General features: G+C 44.2%; 1 protein-coding gene and 1 pseudogene across 1 annotated transcript; both read left to right on the plus strand.

Annotated features, from left to right (window-relative positions):
• The first annotated feature begins 12558 nt into the window (after positions 1 to 12558).
• On the plus strand, positions 12559 to 13065 carry LOC147453810 (uncharacterized). The gene has a single exon (XM_086516973.1). The coding sequence runs from the start codon at positions 12559 to 12561 to the stop codon at positions 13063 to 13065; it is 507 nt and encodes a 168-aa protein (XP_086373099.1).
• Positions 13066 to 13245: 180 nt separating this feature from the next.
• LOC147453811 (uncharacterized) lies at positions 13246 to 13929 on the plus strand (annotated as a pseudogene).
• The last annotated feature ends 992 nt before the right edge of the window (positions 13930 to 14921 follow it).

Genomic DNA, 14921 nt, shown 5'->3' on the forward strand with positions numbered 1-14921 from the left:
CACGCGTGTTGCTGTTGGAATTGCAGATTTTTGGGAAGCTGGTCACACAGCCTGGAAGCCCTAGACATTGTGAGCACTATTGTATAATTTTGGTCAAGTTTGGATCATTAGTTTGCAAGTTAGGAGCAATTTAGTCTGAAGAGCACGACACTGCGTCATATTGCTAAACGAAAGTTTGTTTTCGTCCAGAGTTCTAGCAAAAAGTGCGAGCAAGTTAGGAGCAGTTTAGTCTGAAGAGCACGACACTGCGTCATATTGCTAAACGGAAGTTTGTTTTCGTCCAGAGTTCTAGCAAAAAGTGCGAGCAGCTAGTGGAACTTCGAAGATCGCAAGACATACAAGAGGAGCTGAGTACCGACAGGTATTCTTCTATCCTTGTGTGTCTATATGTATTCGAGATCAGGGACTTACTACGCTACGGAAGGAGCTAGTGTGCCAAGAACGAAAAGCGGAAAATCTTTGGAGGAGAGTATCTCGAACTTTCCTGCACATCTAGAGCCAATCCTAGAGGAGGTAGAAATCCTATCCACGACTAGCTCAAGCATGTCGATGGACATGAACATGAATGCAGATGGAAGACCAGAGAGTTCATGGAATCCGTACACCATCTGTCTGGTTTATGTCAAGAAGAATGAGTATGGTGCGAAGTTGTTCCACGATCCTTATAATCGTTGGGCTGTGCAGGTTGAAACCCATCCTACGGAGTTCAATCAAGTGCCAATGGTAAATTTCCAAGGAAACAACACTTACATTGCCATGATGAGCCGGAGAGAGTCGATAAGTTTGGAGTGCTTGTCGATGCGTTTCGAGAGGAAACCGTGCAAGACAGAGCTCCATTATTAGACAATGAAATAGAAAAGCTAGTGGCAAGTTGGGATGTGACTTTAGTGCCGACGGATGATCTAACTAAGATAGTTTACCGACGACAAAGCGGTGACAACATGGTGTATTACGCCAAGAGACCAATGGCAATGACTGAAGTTAACCCATTGAGCCGAAAGCTGTATATGTACACTTGCGGATTAGAGACTGGCAAACCATATTTCGCCTTCTTTGACTTCAATGGTGGTCAGTACGAAGGATTGGATGCACAGCAAGTGAGAGCATTGACATACAACGGAATTCCTGTAGAATTCGCAACGAGAGTGGACTCACCAAGTAGGAACGACATGTTCAATGAATTTGCGAGAACATCAAGTGCAAGTCTTCAAAGACCTCTTGCACTAGAATTTCCGAGTACAAGTTCCATGTCAGGTCAAGCTAGTTCTAGACTTGGAGCAACTTTTCATACATCGTATCCACCACCACCGTGGGTACCGCCAGCTAGAAGTGCTTCAATGCATGTGAATCCACCAGTAAGTGCGTTTAGGGATGGCAATGCGACTATGAGAGAGTCAGGAATGCCATACGACCACACTCTAGGACGAGAACCTCCGACGATGGGTTCAGGGAATCCTTTTGCCAATCGATTTGCAAAACACTCTAGGAGAGTAAGACCAAGCCATTTCCAGAAAGGAGTGAAAGCTTACAACGGATCAGGTGATCCTCATGATCACTTGGCAAGAGTCAGGCAGTTTGCTAGAGCTGAACACGTTCAAGACTTACACACGTTGATAGAGGGATTTGGATTAACCCTAGAAGGAAAGGCGGTTGAGTGGTTTCAAACTCTAATTTTGGAAAGCTTTTACAGCCTACAAGAGCTTGAGAGGGAATTCATTACGGAATTCTCCAAGACGGGAATGAAGCACGATGAGCTATCAAGCTTGTACAGGTTCAAACAAGAGAAGGGAGAGTCGATGAGGGATTGTGCGGCTAGGTTAAAGAAATATCTAGCTAGATGTCCACAAAACAAGAGACCGACACAACCTAGACTCATATCCATCTTCTTAGAAGGTTTGTTAGACAAGGCAATGTATAAGACTCTGTACATGAAACATCACGTTGATCTCGATCAGTGCATCCATGATGCGATTGATTACGACGACAACTGCAATGATGTCAAGAGTATACATAGTGCCAAATAAGAGGATCACAAGTCAGTGCGAAGTCAAGTCGAGGAAATAACTAAAGAAGTGGTTGAGAAAATGCGGCAGATGTTTGTGACGCAACCACCACGAGTTCACGAATAATATTGGAGACCGGATAGACCATATGTCTGTGGAGTGTGTGGAGGCAATCACCCCACTGCTCAATGTTTACCCAAGCTGAAGATGGTGCGACCAGATGGCAAACCGCCATTGTGGTGTGACTTTGATAAGAAATGGGGAAACCACGAGATAGAAGAGTGTTACAATAGAATACGACACATGAGAGAGCAAGCTATGAAGCAAGCAGGTGTAGCAGCAGGGGATATGGCTAAGCCAGTACTGGAAAGGAAACCATTACCTCCGGGTGCCGCTGCAGCTGTGCGCTTGTACAATCCTGAGGAAGAGGAGCAATAGGCGAAAGCCTTAGTGCCAGTAAAACCTTATGTAGAAACGGAAAAAACGGAAAAGTTTTGGAAAACGGATCCAGTGAAAACATGGAGAACTCCACCAATAGGGTATAATGAAGGTCAATACAATATGCACTTGAATACGCTCATGTTCATAGCAGGACAAGGGAGGCCCGCTCAGCAGCCCAACGCTTATGCAAAAAGAGCGTCGAACGCACCTTTGGGACCATGCTATAACTGTGGAGGAGATCATTTGATCAGAGATTGTCCCTATCCAAAACAGCCAAGAGCGGTAGACGGAAACACTGTGCCTATGCTGGTGCGATACTGCTTGGAATGTGGTATCAAGCATTTGGTTGCAGATTGTCCTCAAAATCCGGGATTCAAGAAGAAAACAACATTGAACTCGGTCACGGTAGAAATCTCGACAAGCAGTGGAGAAGAAAACACTGACGCTGTGCCAGTAGATGTGTTAACACGTGCCCAAGCCAAAGAAAAAGGGGAAGATCCAACCGAAGCAGCTATCCTGACTAGCAAAACAGAGAAACTGGCTAGACGTAACTACTGGAGAGCTAGAAGGCAAAAAAGAACTGAAGCAAGGAAGAAACAAAAGGAAGCTGAAACCATGAAAAGCGAGGTTCGTGAGGAAGTGAAAGAGAGAGCATACGAAGTAGGGTCAGTCCTAGCAGATAAGATGGTTGAGCCATTAAAGGCCATGATGGATGCATATCAAGCAAGGTTGAAACCAAACGAGACCCTAGAAGAAAGATACAGGAGTTACCCGGATCCCGTGTTGGAAACGAAACGACTGGAGGTGTTCCAAAAAATGATAGAGGTAACCCAAGTTGCACTAGAGAGACAGGCAATTCCGACTAAGTCAAAGTCCGCGAAGCCTACATGTAGAAACAAAAGATGACAAAAACGTAGAGACGAAGGAAGTAAGTGAAACCAAAACAACGAAGAACTCTAGGAGGAAACGCAAAGCGAAAAAGAATCTGGACAAAACAACCACTGAGGCTTTGCAATGATGGTACCAGATAGTGTATCGCCAGAGGAATCAGAGAATTGGATGCAGACCTTATGGAATGAGATTAGAGATGAGAAATGCAAGGAAATTCCACAGGAGGATGCACCAATCATAGAAGTGGATCTGGACAAACCGTGTGTTAAGCATGGAGAAACTCCTATATCAGACTCAGGTGAATCGGGACATGAAAAGGGAAGCAAGGATAATTCTGTAAGGACTTTTCCTTCTTTCATGGGAGACTATGAGGTCAAATTGGACATTCGCAAAATTCCCACTCGATATAAGAAATCACCTAAAGTTTTGGACACCGACAATCTTCAAGCATTGTTATCAACGAAAGTGAAAGTAACGCTACCCTTGGCGGATGTCTTGAAGATCAGACCAGAATTGTGGAAAGAGGTGCTCATAGGTTGGGAGAAACTGGGTATAAAAGTGCCAGATCAGACTCTGGACATGGACACCAAGTCAGAGGAAAGGAAAGGATCAAAGTGTGAGCCTGTTCCAATCAACAAAGTAGGTGACTACTGTGAAAGAGAGGACGGGAATACTAATTTACATATAGCCTATGAAGAGCACACGAGTCTAGCAATACTGGACAGTGGTGCAGAAATTGCTATAGCTACCAAGCAAGTATGGGAAGCCTGGGGCAAACCAGCCATCAGGAAAACTAGGTTGAAATTACAATTGGCAGACGGCTATGTCGAACAACCTTTAGGGTTGCTAGAGAAAGTCATTGTTTCTTCATGCAACATTGAGTATGAACACACCTTTGCGGTGGTGGACTTCGGGAAGAAACCCAACTATGAAATCATCCTAGGACGCCCATTCATGCGGAAGTTGAAAATGATTCAAAACTGGGGCTATAACTACTTGTACCTTAGACAACCTAATGCTACCACGAGGATTGATCTTAGGGATCATTCGTTTAGAGACGTTGTCAACACTCCAGTGCGAGACTTTGTGTCAACCACAGCGGACGAAATAACGCCATCTTGGTTAATTCAAGACAAGCCAGTATGGTTTTGCGATCCAAGAGACGACGACATTGTAGAAGAAAAGAGCGAAAAGAGTTCTGACGGCTACATTGTAGAGACATTTCCAGAACATCAATTTGAGCCTTACGGGTGGCAGGACATCCTTGCCACATTGGATGTGTGTGTGGACAAGATCCATGCAACCAGACATTGTGACGAAGAGGGATACGACATAAGATCTATTAATATGGTGAGTGTCATCCCGGAAGAACTTTTAGGAAGCGATCTAGAGAGGAATAGATCTTTACAGGGAATTCATTCAGAGAAGTCGGAGAGTAGAGATGAGAGTATAGAAATGGAGGGACCAGGCGCAGACATGTCCAAAATAACTCAAGTTGTCTTTGACGGCAAGAGATATGTCACGGACATCAAACAACTGAGAGCCAGAAATGAGATCTCATCCTTCAAAATGGAATCTAAGACCAGGGAAGAAGGGTTCGAGTCAGGGATCAGTCTAGAGGTTGAACAAGCGGAATGTTACGACGCATTTGACGACTCTTTCCTTGACGACGACAGAATTAGTGCTGTTGCGAATCCCAGACTGCGGAGAAGAGATGGTATGGAAATTTCATTTAAATGGGATAATGAAGCAGCTCTAAAGAACCAGAACAAGACTAAAAGACACAGGAATGTTCTAGAGCGAAAGCGCAAAGACAAACGAGTCGAGAAGCGAACAAAGAAAAACAAGGGGAACAATGGGAAGACTCCGGTCCTATTCCGGATCTGGATAACTCAAAAGCATACTTGGCTTTGGTCAATGCAGAAGATTGCATCAAGGATTGTGTAACCGGGTTATATTCGATGCAGCTGCAAACAACCTTGGCAAGTAGGGTGTCGAGGAAACAGGAACAAGCAAAGAACAAAATGAAAGAGATGACAAAGAAGCAAAAACAGAAACAAAATAAAACCACCGAGAAACTCGAGGGGGCTAGTCTTCACGGGTGGAGCACAGAATCAGAGTCTAGTGATGAGGAAACAGAGAAAAGAAAGATGGATGTAATTAGTATGCCCTCTCACTACAAGAAGTATACGGTGGAGGAGAGAAAAATCATGGCTCAGGCTCCAGAGAGAAGAGAACAAGAAGGAGTGTCTTACGATGGTCCTGAAGTTGCCAAGAAGATAGACATTGCGGAACCAGGAGAAGAGTCAAGACCAATGTATATTGCGAATGATTTGACTCCTGAAGAAGAAGATGACCTGATCAAGTTATTGAAAGAGTTTAGAGATGTGTTTGCATGGTCGATCAAGGATCTGAAAGGCGTGGATGCAGCTGTCTGTCAGCATACCATCCCTATGAGAGAAGATGCAAAATTGAGCAAACAACGTCCATACTCGTATAATGATAACTTTGCAACCAAAATTAAGGAGGAGATTGATAAACTAAAAGATGCAGGTTTTATCTATCAGATCGAGCATACGGAATGGGTCTCACCAATCGTGGTGGTGCCTAAGAAGAACGGTAAATTGCGGGTGTGCGTAAATCTCAAAAAGGTGAACGCTGCAACTATTAGAGATCACTATCCTCTACCGATCACGGATCATGTCTTGGAGAGAGTAGCAGGAAAGAAAGCGTATAGCTTTCTGGATGGATTTTCGGGATACAACCAATTGTCCATTCATCCCTTGGATCAACATAAAACAGCATTTGCTATAGAATGGGGGACATTTTCATATAGGGTTATGCCATTTGGTCTAACCAATGCACCTGCAACCTTCCAGAGACTAATGTGTCACATCTTCAAAGAATTTCTCCGAGACTTCTTGGAGGTGTACGTAGATGACTTGTGCGTTAATTCCAAAGAGAGAAGGGATCATCTACAACAATTGCGACAAGTGTTTGAGAAGTGTCGAATTTACAGGCTATGTCTTAACCCAGAAAAGTGTGTCTTCATGGTTAGACAGGGCAAGATATTGGGACATATCGTCTCGGAAAACGGCATTTCTACGGACGAAGAGAAAATAGCGGCTATCGTAAACATGCCAAAGCCTCAGAAAGCAAAAGATGTCCAGTCTTTTATGAGACACTGTGGCTACTATCGCAGATTCATATTTCAGTTCACCATAATTGCCAGACCTCTTTATGCCTTGATAGTAGAATTCAACTGGACGCCAAAGTGTGATGAAGCTTTTGAAAAGCTTAAGTCGTCTTTGATAACAACACCCATTTTGAGAGCACCAGATTGGAGAAAGATCTTCCATGTTCATGTAGATGCTTCAAACTTCGCTATTGGATGTGTCTTAACACAACTAGGAGAGCATAACATGGATTTTCCTATCTCATACGCTAGTCGACAACTTATAAGTGCAGAACGTAACTATATGACTACGGAACACGAAGGACTAGCAATGGTATATGCCGTTAAGAAATTCAGACACTATCTGTTGGCTAATAAGTTTGTTTTTTATACTGACCACCAAGCATTGTTATATCTGGTGAACAAACCTTGCCAAACAGGACGAATAGTGCGATGGTTTTTTATACTGCTAGAATTTGACTTTACGATAGTGGTAAAGAAGGGTGTGACTCATCAGAGAGCTGACCACCTTTCTAGATTGTCCAATAAAGAACCAGCTACAAGAATACAGGATGATCTACCAGATGCATATCTGTTTAATATTGACATGGTACCAAGTTGGAGCAAAGATATTGTGCCATTGTTGATGTTGGGCAAGCTCCAATTAACTTCATCAATTGATGCAAATTTGGCTCAAGTAGAGAAATCCAGAAACTTTAGTATGCTGGCAGGCTGTTTGTACAAGCAAGGGCAAGACCAAATATTGCGTCTTTGCATAGACCCTAGTAGCGCAGAACCATATCTTGAGAGAGCTCACGTGGCAATTTGGCAACATTCACCTCTCTCCAGAGCAGACATTGCGAAGGTTGGAAAGAATGGGTGTCTATTGGCCCACAATGAGACAGGATACGTATAAAAGAGTGCGGAGTGTACATGCGGGTTAGGGAAGCAACCGATCCAGACAAACGCCATTACCCTATTCCAAATCAACACTCTTGCACCTAATTGGGCTAAAACTATAGTGGAGTATCTGCAAAACAAAACGTTTCCAGAGCACATGAGTAAAGTTAGGCAAAGATATCTGCAGAAACAAGCGAATGATTTGACTGTCATTGCCAACCAACTTTACCATCGTGGAAAAGATGGAACCCTGAGAATTTGTGTTCTAGAAAGCGAGTATGTTTTCGTGTTGGAGCACACTCATTCAGGAGTCCTAGGTGGACATTTCTCAGTGGATGTAACGGCAAAAGCGATCATGAGAGCGGGTCTTTGGTGGCTGACATTATTTCAAGACGTAGCAATGTATGTAAAGAGTTGTGACGAGTGTCAGAGAGCCAAGGTTCCTGTCCGCAGGGATGAGATACCTCTCAGACCAATGATGGGAGCGAGAGCGTTTGCTAAGTGGGGAATAGACTTTGTAGGTCCTATTCATCCTGCAGCAATGCGTACACATGGAGAGTACATCATTGTCGCAACAGATTATGTTACCAAATGGGTAGAAGCCAAAGCAATGGTGAAGAATGATGCATACACCACCACAAAGTTTTTGTATGAAAATGTCTTCACAAGATACGGGTTGCCGATAGAGATAGTTAGCGATAGGGGTACACACTTCTTAAATGAAGTCATTGAGAACTTGCTTAGCGAGTTCATGGTGATACATAAGAAGTCAGCTCCCTATCATCCCCAAGAGAATGGTCAAGCAGAAAGCACGAACAAAATTCTGTGTACAGTGCTCAAGAAGATTGTGAGTGACACGAAGACAGATTGGGAAATGAAACTGCCATCTGTTTTGTGGGCTTACAGGGTTGCTTATAAAACGGCAATTGGTATGACTCCCTTCAACATGGTTTTTGGGTTGGATGCCATACTGCCAATGGAGTTCCTAATGCCAACCCTACATGTCGCAAAATAACTAGAATGGACAGGACATGAGTTGTCAAAACGAATAGAAGAGCTAGAAAAGCTTGATGAGACTAGACTGAAAGAAGTCGCAGGAATGTACGCTTTGAAGCGAAGACAGAAGCAATTTCACGATGATCATATCATCACAAGGCGGTTCAAGCTAGGTGATCTGGTGTTAGTATACACTCTGAAGGAGTTTTCCAAGAAGTTCACCAAGCGCGGACGAGGTCCTTACGTGATTAGTCAATTGTCTTCAGGAGGTGCAGTCAGGCTTTCAACTCTAGATGGAGAGCAGATGCCGAATTGGATCAGTGGGTGGCTATCGTATAAAGAAGTATCATATGCCGCTGACCAACGAGCAACTAGCTAAGTTGCACGAAGAAAAGTGGAGACAGGAGAAGAAGCGTCTTACCATTGAGTTGGCTCAAGAGGAGGCAAAATTTTGGGCTCAAAAGCGCAAACAAGAAATTCCACTCAAGGAAGGTGTAGGAAAGCGTTACAAGATAGAGTTCATAGATGATTCGCTAGTAGATGCACCTCTGCCTTTCATTGAAGTCACAGTAAATAATCAATTGCAAACACATGCATTCATAGATACGGGAGCAGATGGTAATACCATTTCATATGAATTGTATGGGTGTTTGAATGACATGTCTATATGTCCTACGGTGTTACAATTTCAGGATTATTCAGGACATAGGTCCACTGCATTAGGTGCTTGCGATTTGATGATAAATGTTGGTGAACTAACCTGTGGGGACGAGTTCTTTGTCACCCAACCTAAGTTGCAGGAGGTGCCTATCATTTTGGGAAGGACATGACAAGCGAAATACGACTGTTACTTCAATTGGGGGGAAAGGTCAGTACACTGCAAGGTAGATGGACAACACAAGTGGGTGGATCTGATGACTCCAACTCAATTCTATGGTCCACAAGTGCTTCCATTACCAGAAGCATAGGCAAAAGAGGCATCGGATTCATCACAAGACTCCACAAAGGAAAAAGAAACTACACCAGCAAAACAGGGACTAACAAGCAAAGCACAACTCACACTGATAAACAAGAAAAAGAACTACTAGAAAGAGTCGCAGCAAAAGGGAAGTGGATATGGGTAAAGAAATCCAGCAGAAGTGCCAAATCCATGACTCACACGACTCCCAATCAAGCAAAGACTGAGAAAGCAAAGCAGACAATCAAGAAGCCAAGCAGAGCAATGGATTTGGAAAAGAAAAGATGACAAATCAAAATCCACGACTCACACGGCTATGCAAAAACAAGCAAAGAGAAATGCCAAGAATACCAAACCCAAAGAGCAAGCAAAGTCTAGAAACACACGAACTCATAGTGGTACACAGGTTTGGATCAGAAAGGATGAAGTGCAAAGCTTGACAAAGCAGGAAACAACAAAAAAGCTGACACGAAGAACACACGAAGAATACCCAAAGGGGAAACACCAGATGAAGATGGTTCCCAAGAGTGTAATTCATCCGGCTTATAATGGTATTAGTTGGGTTCCCAAAACGCTAATGTCGCAAAAGCCATCAAAGACAACACACAACAGTTCTCAAGGAGTAAAGTGAGACACGCAGATACTAAAGAAACCCAAGATGCATAGCAAGATGTGGGTGAAGAAAGTGAGTTCTGTTCTCATAAGAAACACAGCAAGGGTAGACGTGGCGATTCCAAGCAAAAAGCTGATTTGGTATCAAGCTATGGAATTGCAGCGTAAGCTATTCGGATGGAGCTCAATGTTACTGCCAACAAAGTCATGGTTACAGATGGTTCGTCACCAACAAGGATATGTGAAGTTGCCATCACAACCCTGGCAAGAGAGAGTTCGGAAGAAGCAAGGATATCAACGTATCCCTATGACACCATGAACGTCAAGGTCATTCTGGTGACAAAGCACCAAAGACATCGCCTACATTGTACATAATCAATTAGAATAGGATGGGATAGAGCTTCGCCATTGACAGCCCATGGAAACATCGTCCATGACCTATTCTTGCACAGCATATGGTTTAACATGCATGATCTGTGTACGCATACATAGGGTCACTCAAGACCTTGCATAGACACGAGCTTCGTACCTGACACACTCCTACAAGAACCACGTTGTCGCACGTAGTGCTTCGATTAAGTGAGGGGGAGTCACGAGTGCTGGACAGGTCAACCGTGAGGAGAATTATTTTTCAATTTTTAAAATCTAATGTCTCGAGCACACACTGGGCTTCATGTGATGTCGCGCGGCGCGTGTATATGGTTGTTTTCTTGAATTTTTTTGCCTTTTTGAGCCAAAACGAGCCCAAAATGCACTTTCCAAGCACTAATTAGGAGAATTCAAAGCTCAAATGGAGTCCAAAAGGTGTTATCATGGAAAAATTTGAGCGACTGTGCTAAAGTGTGTTGATGAGCTTTATTCGTGTTTTTTCTGGTCAATTTTGGCATTTTTCTTTAATTTTCCTTATTTTTCTTCAATTTCTTTTTAAAAATCCATAAAATTTGCTAGAAGCTCCAAATCAGAAATGGACTTCAAACGCCGAATGTACAAGTGAAGAGGTTTCTAAGGAGTGGTCAAATGACAGAATCGGAAAAGAGCGCCCGAATGGCCACTTAACGCCAAGAGCTTGAAGATGTCAAAGACTAGAGAAGAGCATCGTCAAGCAAAGCATGTGATGTATACAATCGATTTTGCATGTCACGCAATATGCTACACAACGGTATGCTCAGAATAAAGTGTCAAGGTAAGTCACGGAAACCTGTGGGTATATAGGCCATTTGGGGACCTCATTTGGTCATTGCACTAGTGAGAGAGCTAGAGAGAGAGCTTTTCTGTGCGCGCAGTCACCGGCCTAGTAGAGCTCGAGCACACCACCCTTTGCAGCGAGAGTGCACAGGAGTGCTCACCATACATTACAGAGTGCACTCACTCACCCACGCAGCTCAGATCCACACACAGACGGCTAGCACGACACTATGGTGTCGGGATCCCACCGCCCCGATACACGCGGTGCAGGTCATGTTTCGCAGCAGGGAACAATGGAAGCGGGATCTAGTCAAGCGCCGGCAACACAAGTCGAAGATATAGTGCCACAGTTTGAAGTGATCGCACAACAGGCTGTGATCAAATGTTTCATCAGTTGGGAGAGCTTGGAAGCTGCAAAGACATTCGTGCTGAAGACAAAGTATCAGACTCCAGCAGGCGACAACCTGACAATCATGTCAGTGCCGCAGTCTTTCCTGAATTTACAGAGAATGTCCGAAGTGCGGAAAGTGATGCAAATGATTGGATTAGAGAATTGGAATTTGCAAGATGTGGTGGCGGTCGACGCACGAAGGTGCTACGAGCTTATGACATCCCTCAAGGAAGACGGCACCGCATCAGTCACCTCAAACAAAGGGAAGCTTCTCCAAATCCAAATCACATCCGACGTGATTAGAGAAGCCCTAGAAATCAAGACTGGAAGATTCAACATAGCTAAGCTGCGGACAACTCAGAGCATGAAGAGTTCCACATTTCTGCAGACTGATGGGGGCAAAAAACTTTCTATGATATACTTAACGATCAGATAATCTTGCCCATGCAGATTTTACATCAGATGTTCAGCATCATCAAACCACAAAAATATACACATCCAGAAGTGGGACTCACCTATTGGCTAACCACAGCAATGAGCCATCCACAACCACTGAGATACAATCTGCCGGAGAAGATCTTAATGGATATCAAGAGAGCGGCAAAGACGCAAATAGTGCAGAAGAAGGGTTATATGGGAGCTGGCCAAATGCTTACACGAGTATTCTACCAAGCTCTTGGCATGAAGGAAGACTTGAAGCTGCAGGCCTCAGATAACGCAACCCTAATTCACATGGCGAGGCGTTTGCGCAAGAATCTCCTGTCAGGCCAAGCAGAGGAAGAAGAGTCTGAGGATGAAGAAGCCACTGCCACAGCCACAGCTTCAGTCCACAAACCAACAGAAAGGGAAGAAGAAGAAGCTACGGTACAACCTGAGCGCTCCGAGACAAGAGCAACAAAGGGTAATAGAGGAGATTAGTCGTCAAACCGAACCTCAACCCAAGAGGCAAAGGCAAGTTGCTCCCCACATACAAGAGCATGAAGAGCAACTACAGCATTTGACTCGCATGAGTAGATTGGGACGAAGATTAGCTAAAGAACAAGTGAGAAGAATACATGATGAAGAGGGAGCTCCACAAGAAGAGACAACTGCTGCTGTAGAAGAGGAAACCGTGCAATACTCTGAGACGGTACAACATATGGAAGTGGAACTAGAAGAAGAACTTCGAGCATCTTATGAAGAGCGCCAAGTACCACGAGCATCCACAGAGGAGCCAAAAATTCCGCTAGAGGACATTTCTACAAAGGAGGACTGGACATCCATGATAAATCTGGAAGCAGGCAACACTCCACCTCCTTCACCAAGACAAGCTTTGGTTCCTTCACAACCATCTTCTCCATTAATAGCTCAACCTGCAGAAGTTAGCGAGCCAAGCCCGGCTCCTGTCGAGCAAAGTCCTCCAAGACCAGAAATCGCAGAAGAAACGCAAGAAGAAGGAAGGAGAGAAGTAGACTTGCCAATGCTCGCCAGAGATGAACAAATAGAAGATCGAAGAAACCGCATGATTCGATAAATCAATGAGATGGCAGCATTGTTGCAGAGTCAAAGCCAATTAAAAAGAGAGGAGGAGGAAAGAAGACAAAGTGTCCAAGACGAACTTGCCAAAGCCAGAGCAGACGCAAAGAAGTCGGAGGAAGAAAACCAAGCACTGAAGCAACAGATCCATATCCTCCAGACTCAAGTAAAGGAAGCGATGGAAGCAAAGAAAGTGGCCGAGGACAGAAACGTAGAAACTGAAAACCAAATGGCCATTATAAGAAAGGTGCATGAGGTGGCTATGGAAAAGCAAAGGTGGATGCAGGCGTTATTGGCTCCTCAACCATCCGTGCAGCCAACTCATAGTATCGAAGGTCAAGAGATGCTCAGGGAGCTGGAAGCACTCAAGAAAGAAGTGGCGGAACTCAAGGAATAGAGAGAACTAATGACAGCCACGACAGCTCAAGCATCAAGAAATAATTTTGAAGAGATGCCAGAAATGGAACAGACTGAAGAAATGGACACAGAGGAACCTACACAAATCGAAGAGCCGATGGCCGAAGAACCCAGTGGGGAAATGGCTGTGGAAACCGAAGACAACGAACTGCTCCGCACTATGCAGCAGGAGGTAGAAGAAGATCAAGAGCCTACTATCAAGGCATACAAGAAGTGGGAGTATGAGGTAGTGTCAGTGGTGGTGAAGCAGTATAAAAACGCACAACAGATCATTGACAGTATGATACAACCGTCCCTACCTTATCCTTTCCTTCGGCTCATCAATGCCATGCAGATAAAAGAATTGTTGCCTTCTTGCACTATGGAAGAGATAGGAGGCTATGAACCTCTCACATCAGCTGAAATGTCAGGCACTGCTCCTCTCAGGAATCAGCCGAGAGAGTAGGGTAGGGATTGTTGGTGCCATTGCACATTTATTTGATTGGGAGTGAGTTGTGTGACATTGACATAATGAAGTACTCTCATATGAAGTACTCTCATCTCCCAATCCATTGATGCCTTTCATTGCTCATCTACCTCGTGTAACTTTTTCCTTTAGTGCATCTTCTTCAGCCTTTGAGAGTTGGACCATGTGCACTGTGTCTTCTTCTGTGATGGGTACCTGAAATTCATCCTCGCTGCTCAGCTCTACTGCGGCATGTGTCTCCATGTCAGAAAATGGTACTAAGGGGATTTCTATCTGAGGTGTCTCTGAAGTGCGTGCCTCTTCTTGCATTTCTGTCCTTCCCTCTTGTAGTAACTGGTTGACTCGTTTGAGTTCAACTATCTCCTTGAGCAGCTCGTCTTCTCTTTTACCCGCATCAAGGCCAGGTCTCTACGCTGAGACTGCTCTAATTTCAGCTCTAGCTCGAGGTATTTATTTTTCTTTTCTAACGCCTTGTAGACCTCGTATGTTCCCTTGATCAAGGCGACGACTAGATTTTCTCGTATTTACCGCAAGAATATCGCCTGATAATTGATTCTTTGTTCTGAGTATTGTAGAGAAGCATTGGCCACATCTAACTATGCCTGGACCTTTTGAGCTAATAGAGTGGTAGTTAGAAGTTCATTTGTCACTTTCATCCTTGACCTTGCATGCATCTGACAGTTTTGACAGCAACTCACCCAGTTCTTCCCTTTTTTTCTATTGCTTATCTCTTGCGAGCTGGTGTTGTTCAACTTCTGCTCTCAACAACTACACTTGCCTCTGTAGATCAGTGATGACATTAAGTCTATTGTCTAACTCCCCTTGGAGTGCGTCAATCACCATCTCTAACTCTTTGGCCCGTGTGCTACGACCAAGTGCTGCTGAGCGAAGCCTTTCTGTCATCTCCTGCATTTGCTTAGCATATTCGTTCACTTGCAGGATTGCTTCATCACTCGATTTCCAATCTTCAT

This window comes from Adiantum capillus-veneris, chromosome 7 (genome assembly GCF_014529385.1).
Source record: "Adiantum capillus-veneris isolate H3 chromosome 7, ASM1452938v2, whole genome shotgun sequence".
Classification (NCBI taxonomy): domain Eukaryota; kingdom Viridiplantae; phylum Streptophyta; class Polypodiopsida; order Polypodiales; family Pteridaceae; genus Adiantum; species Adiantum capillus-veneris.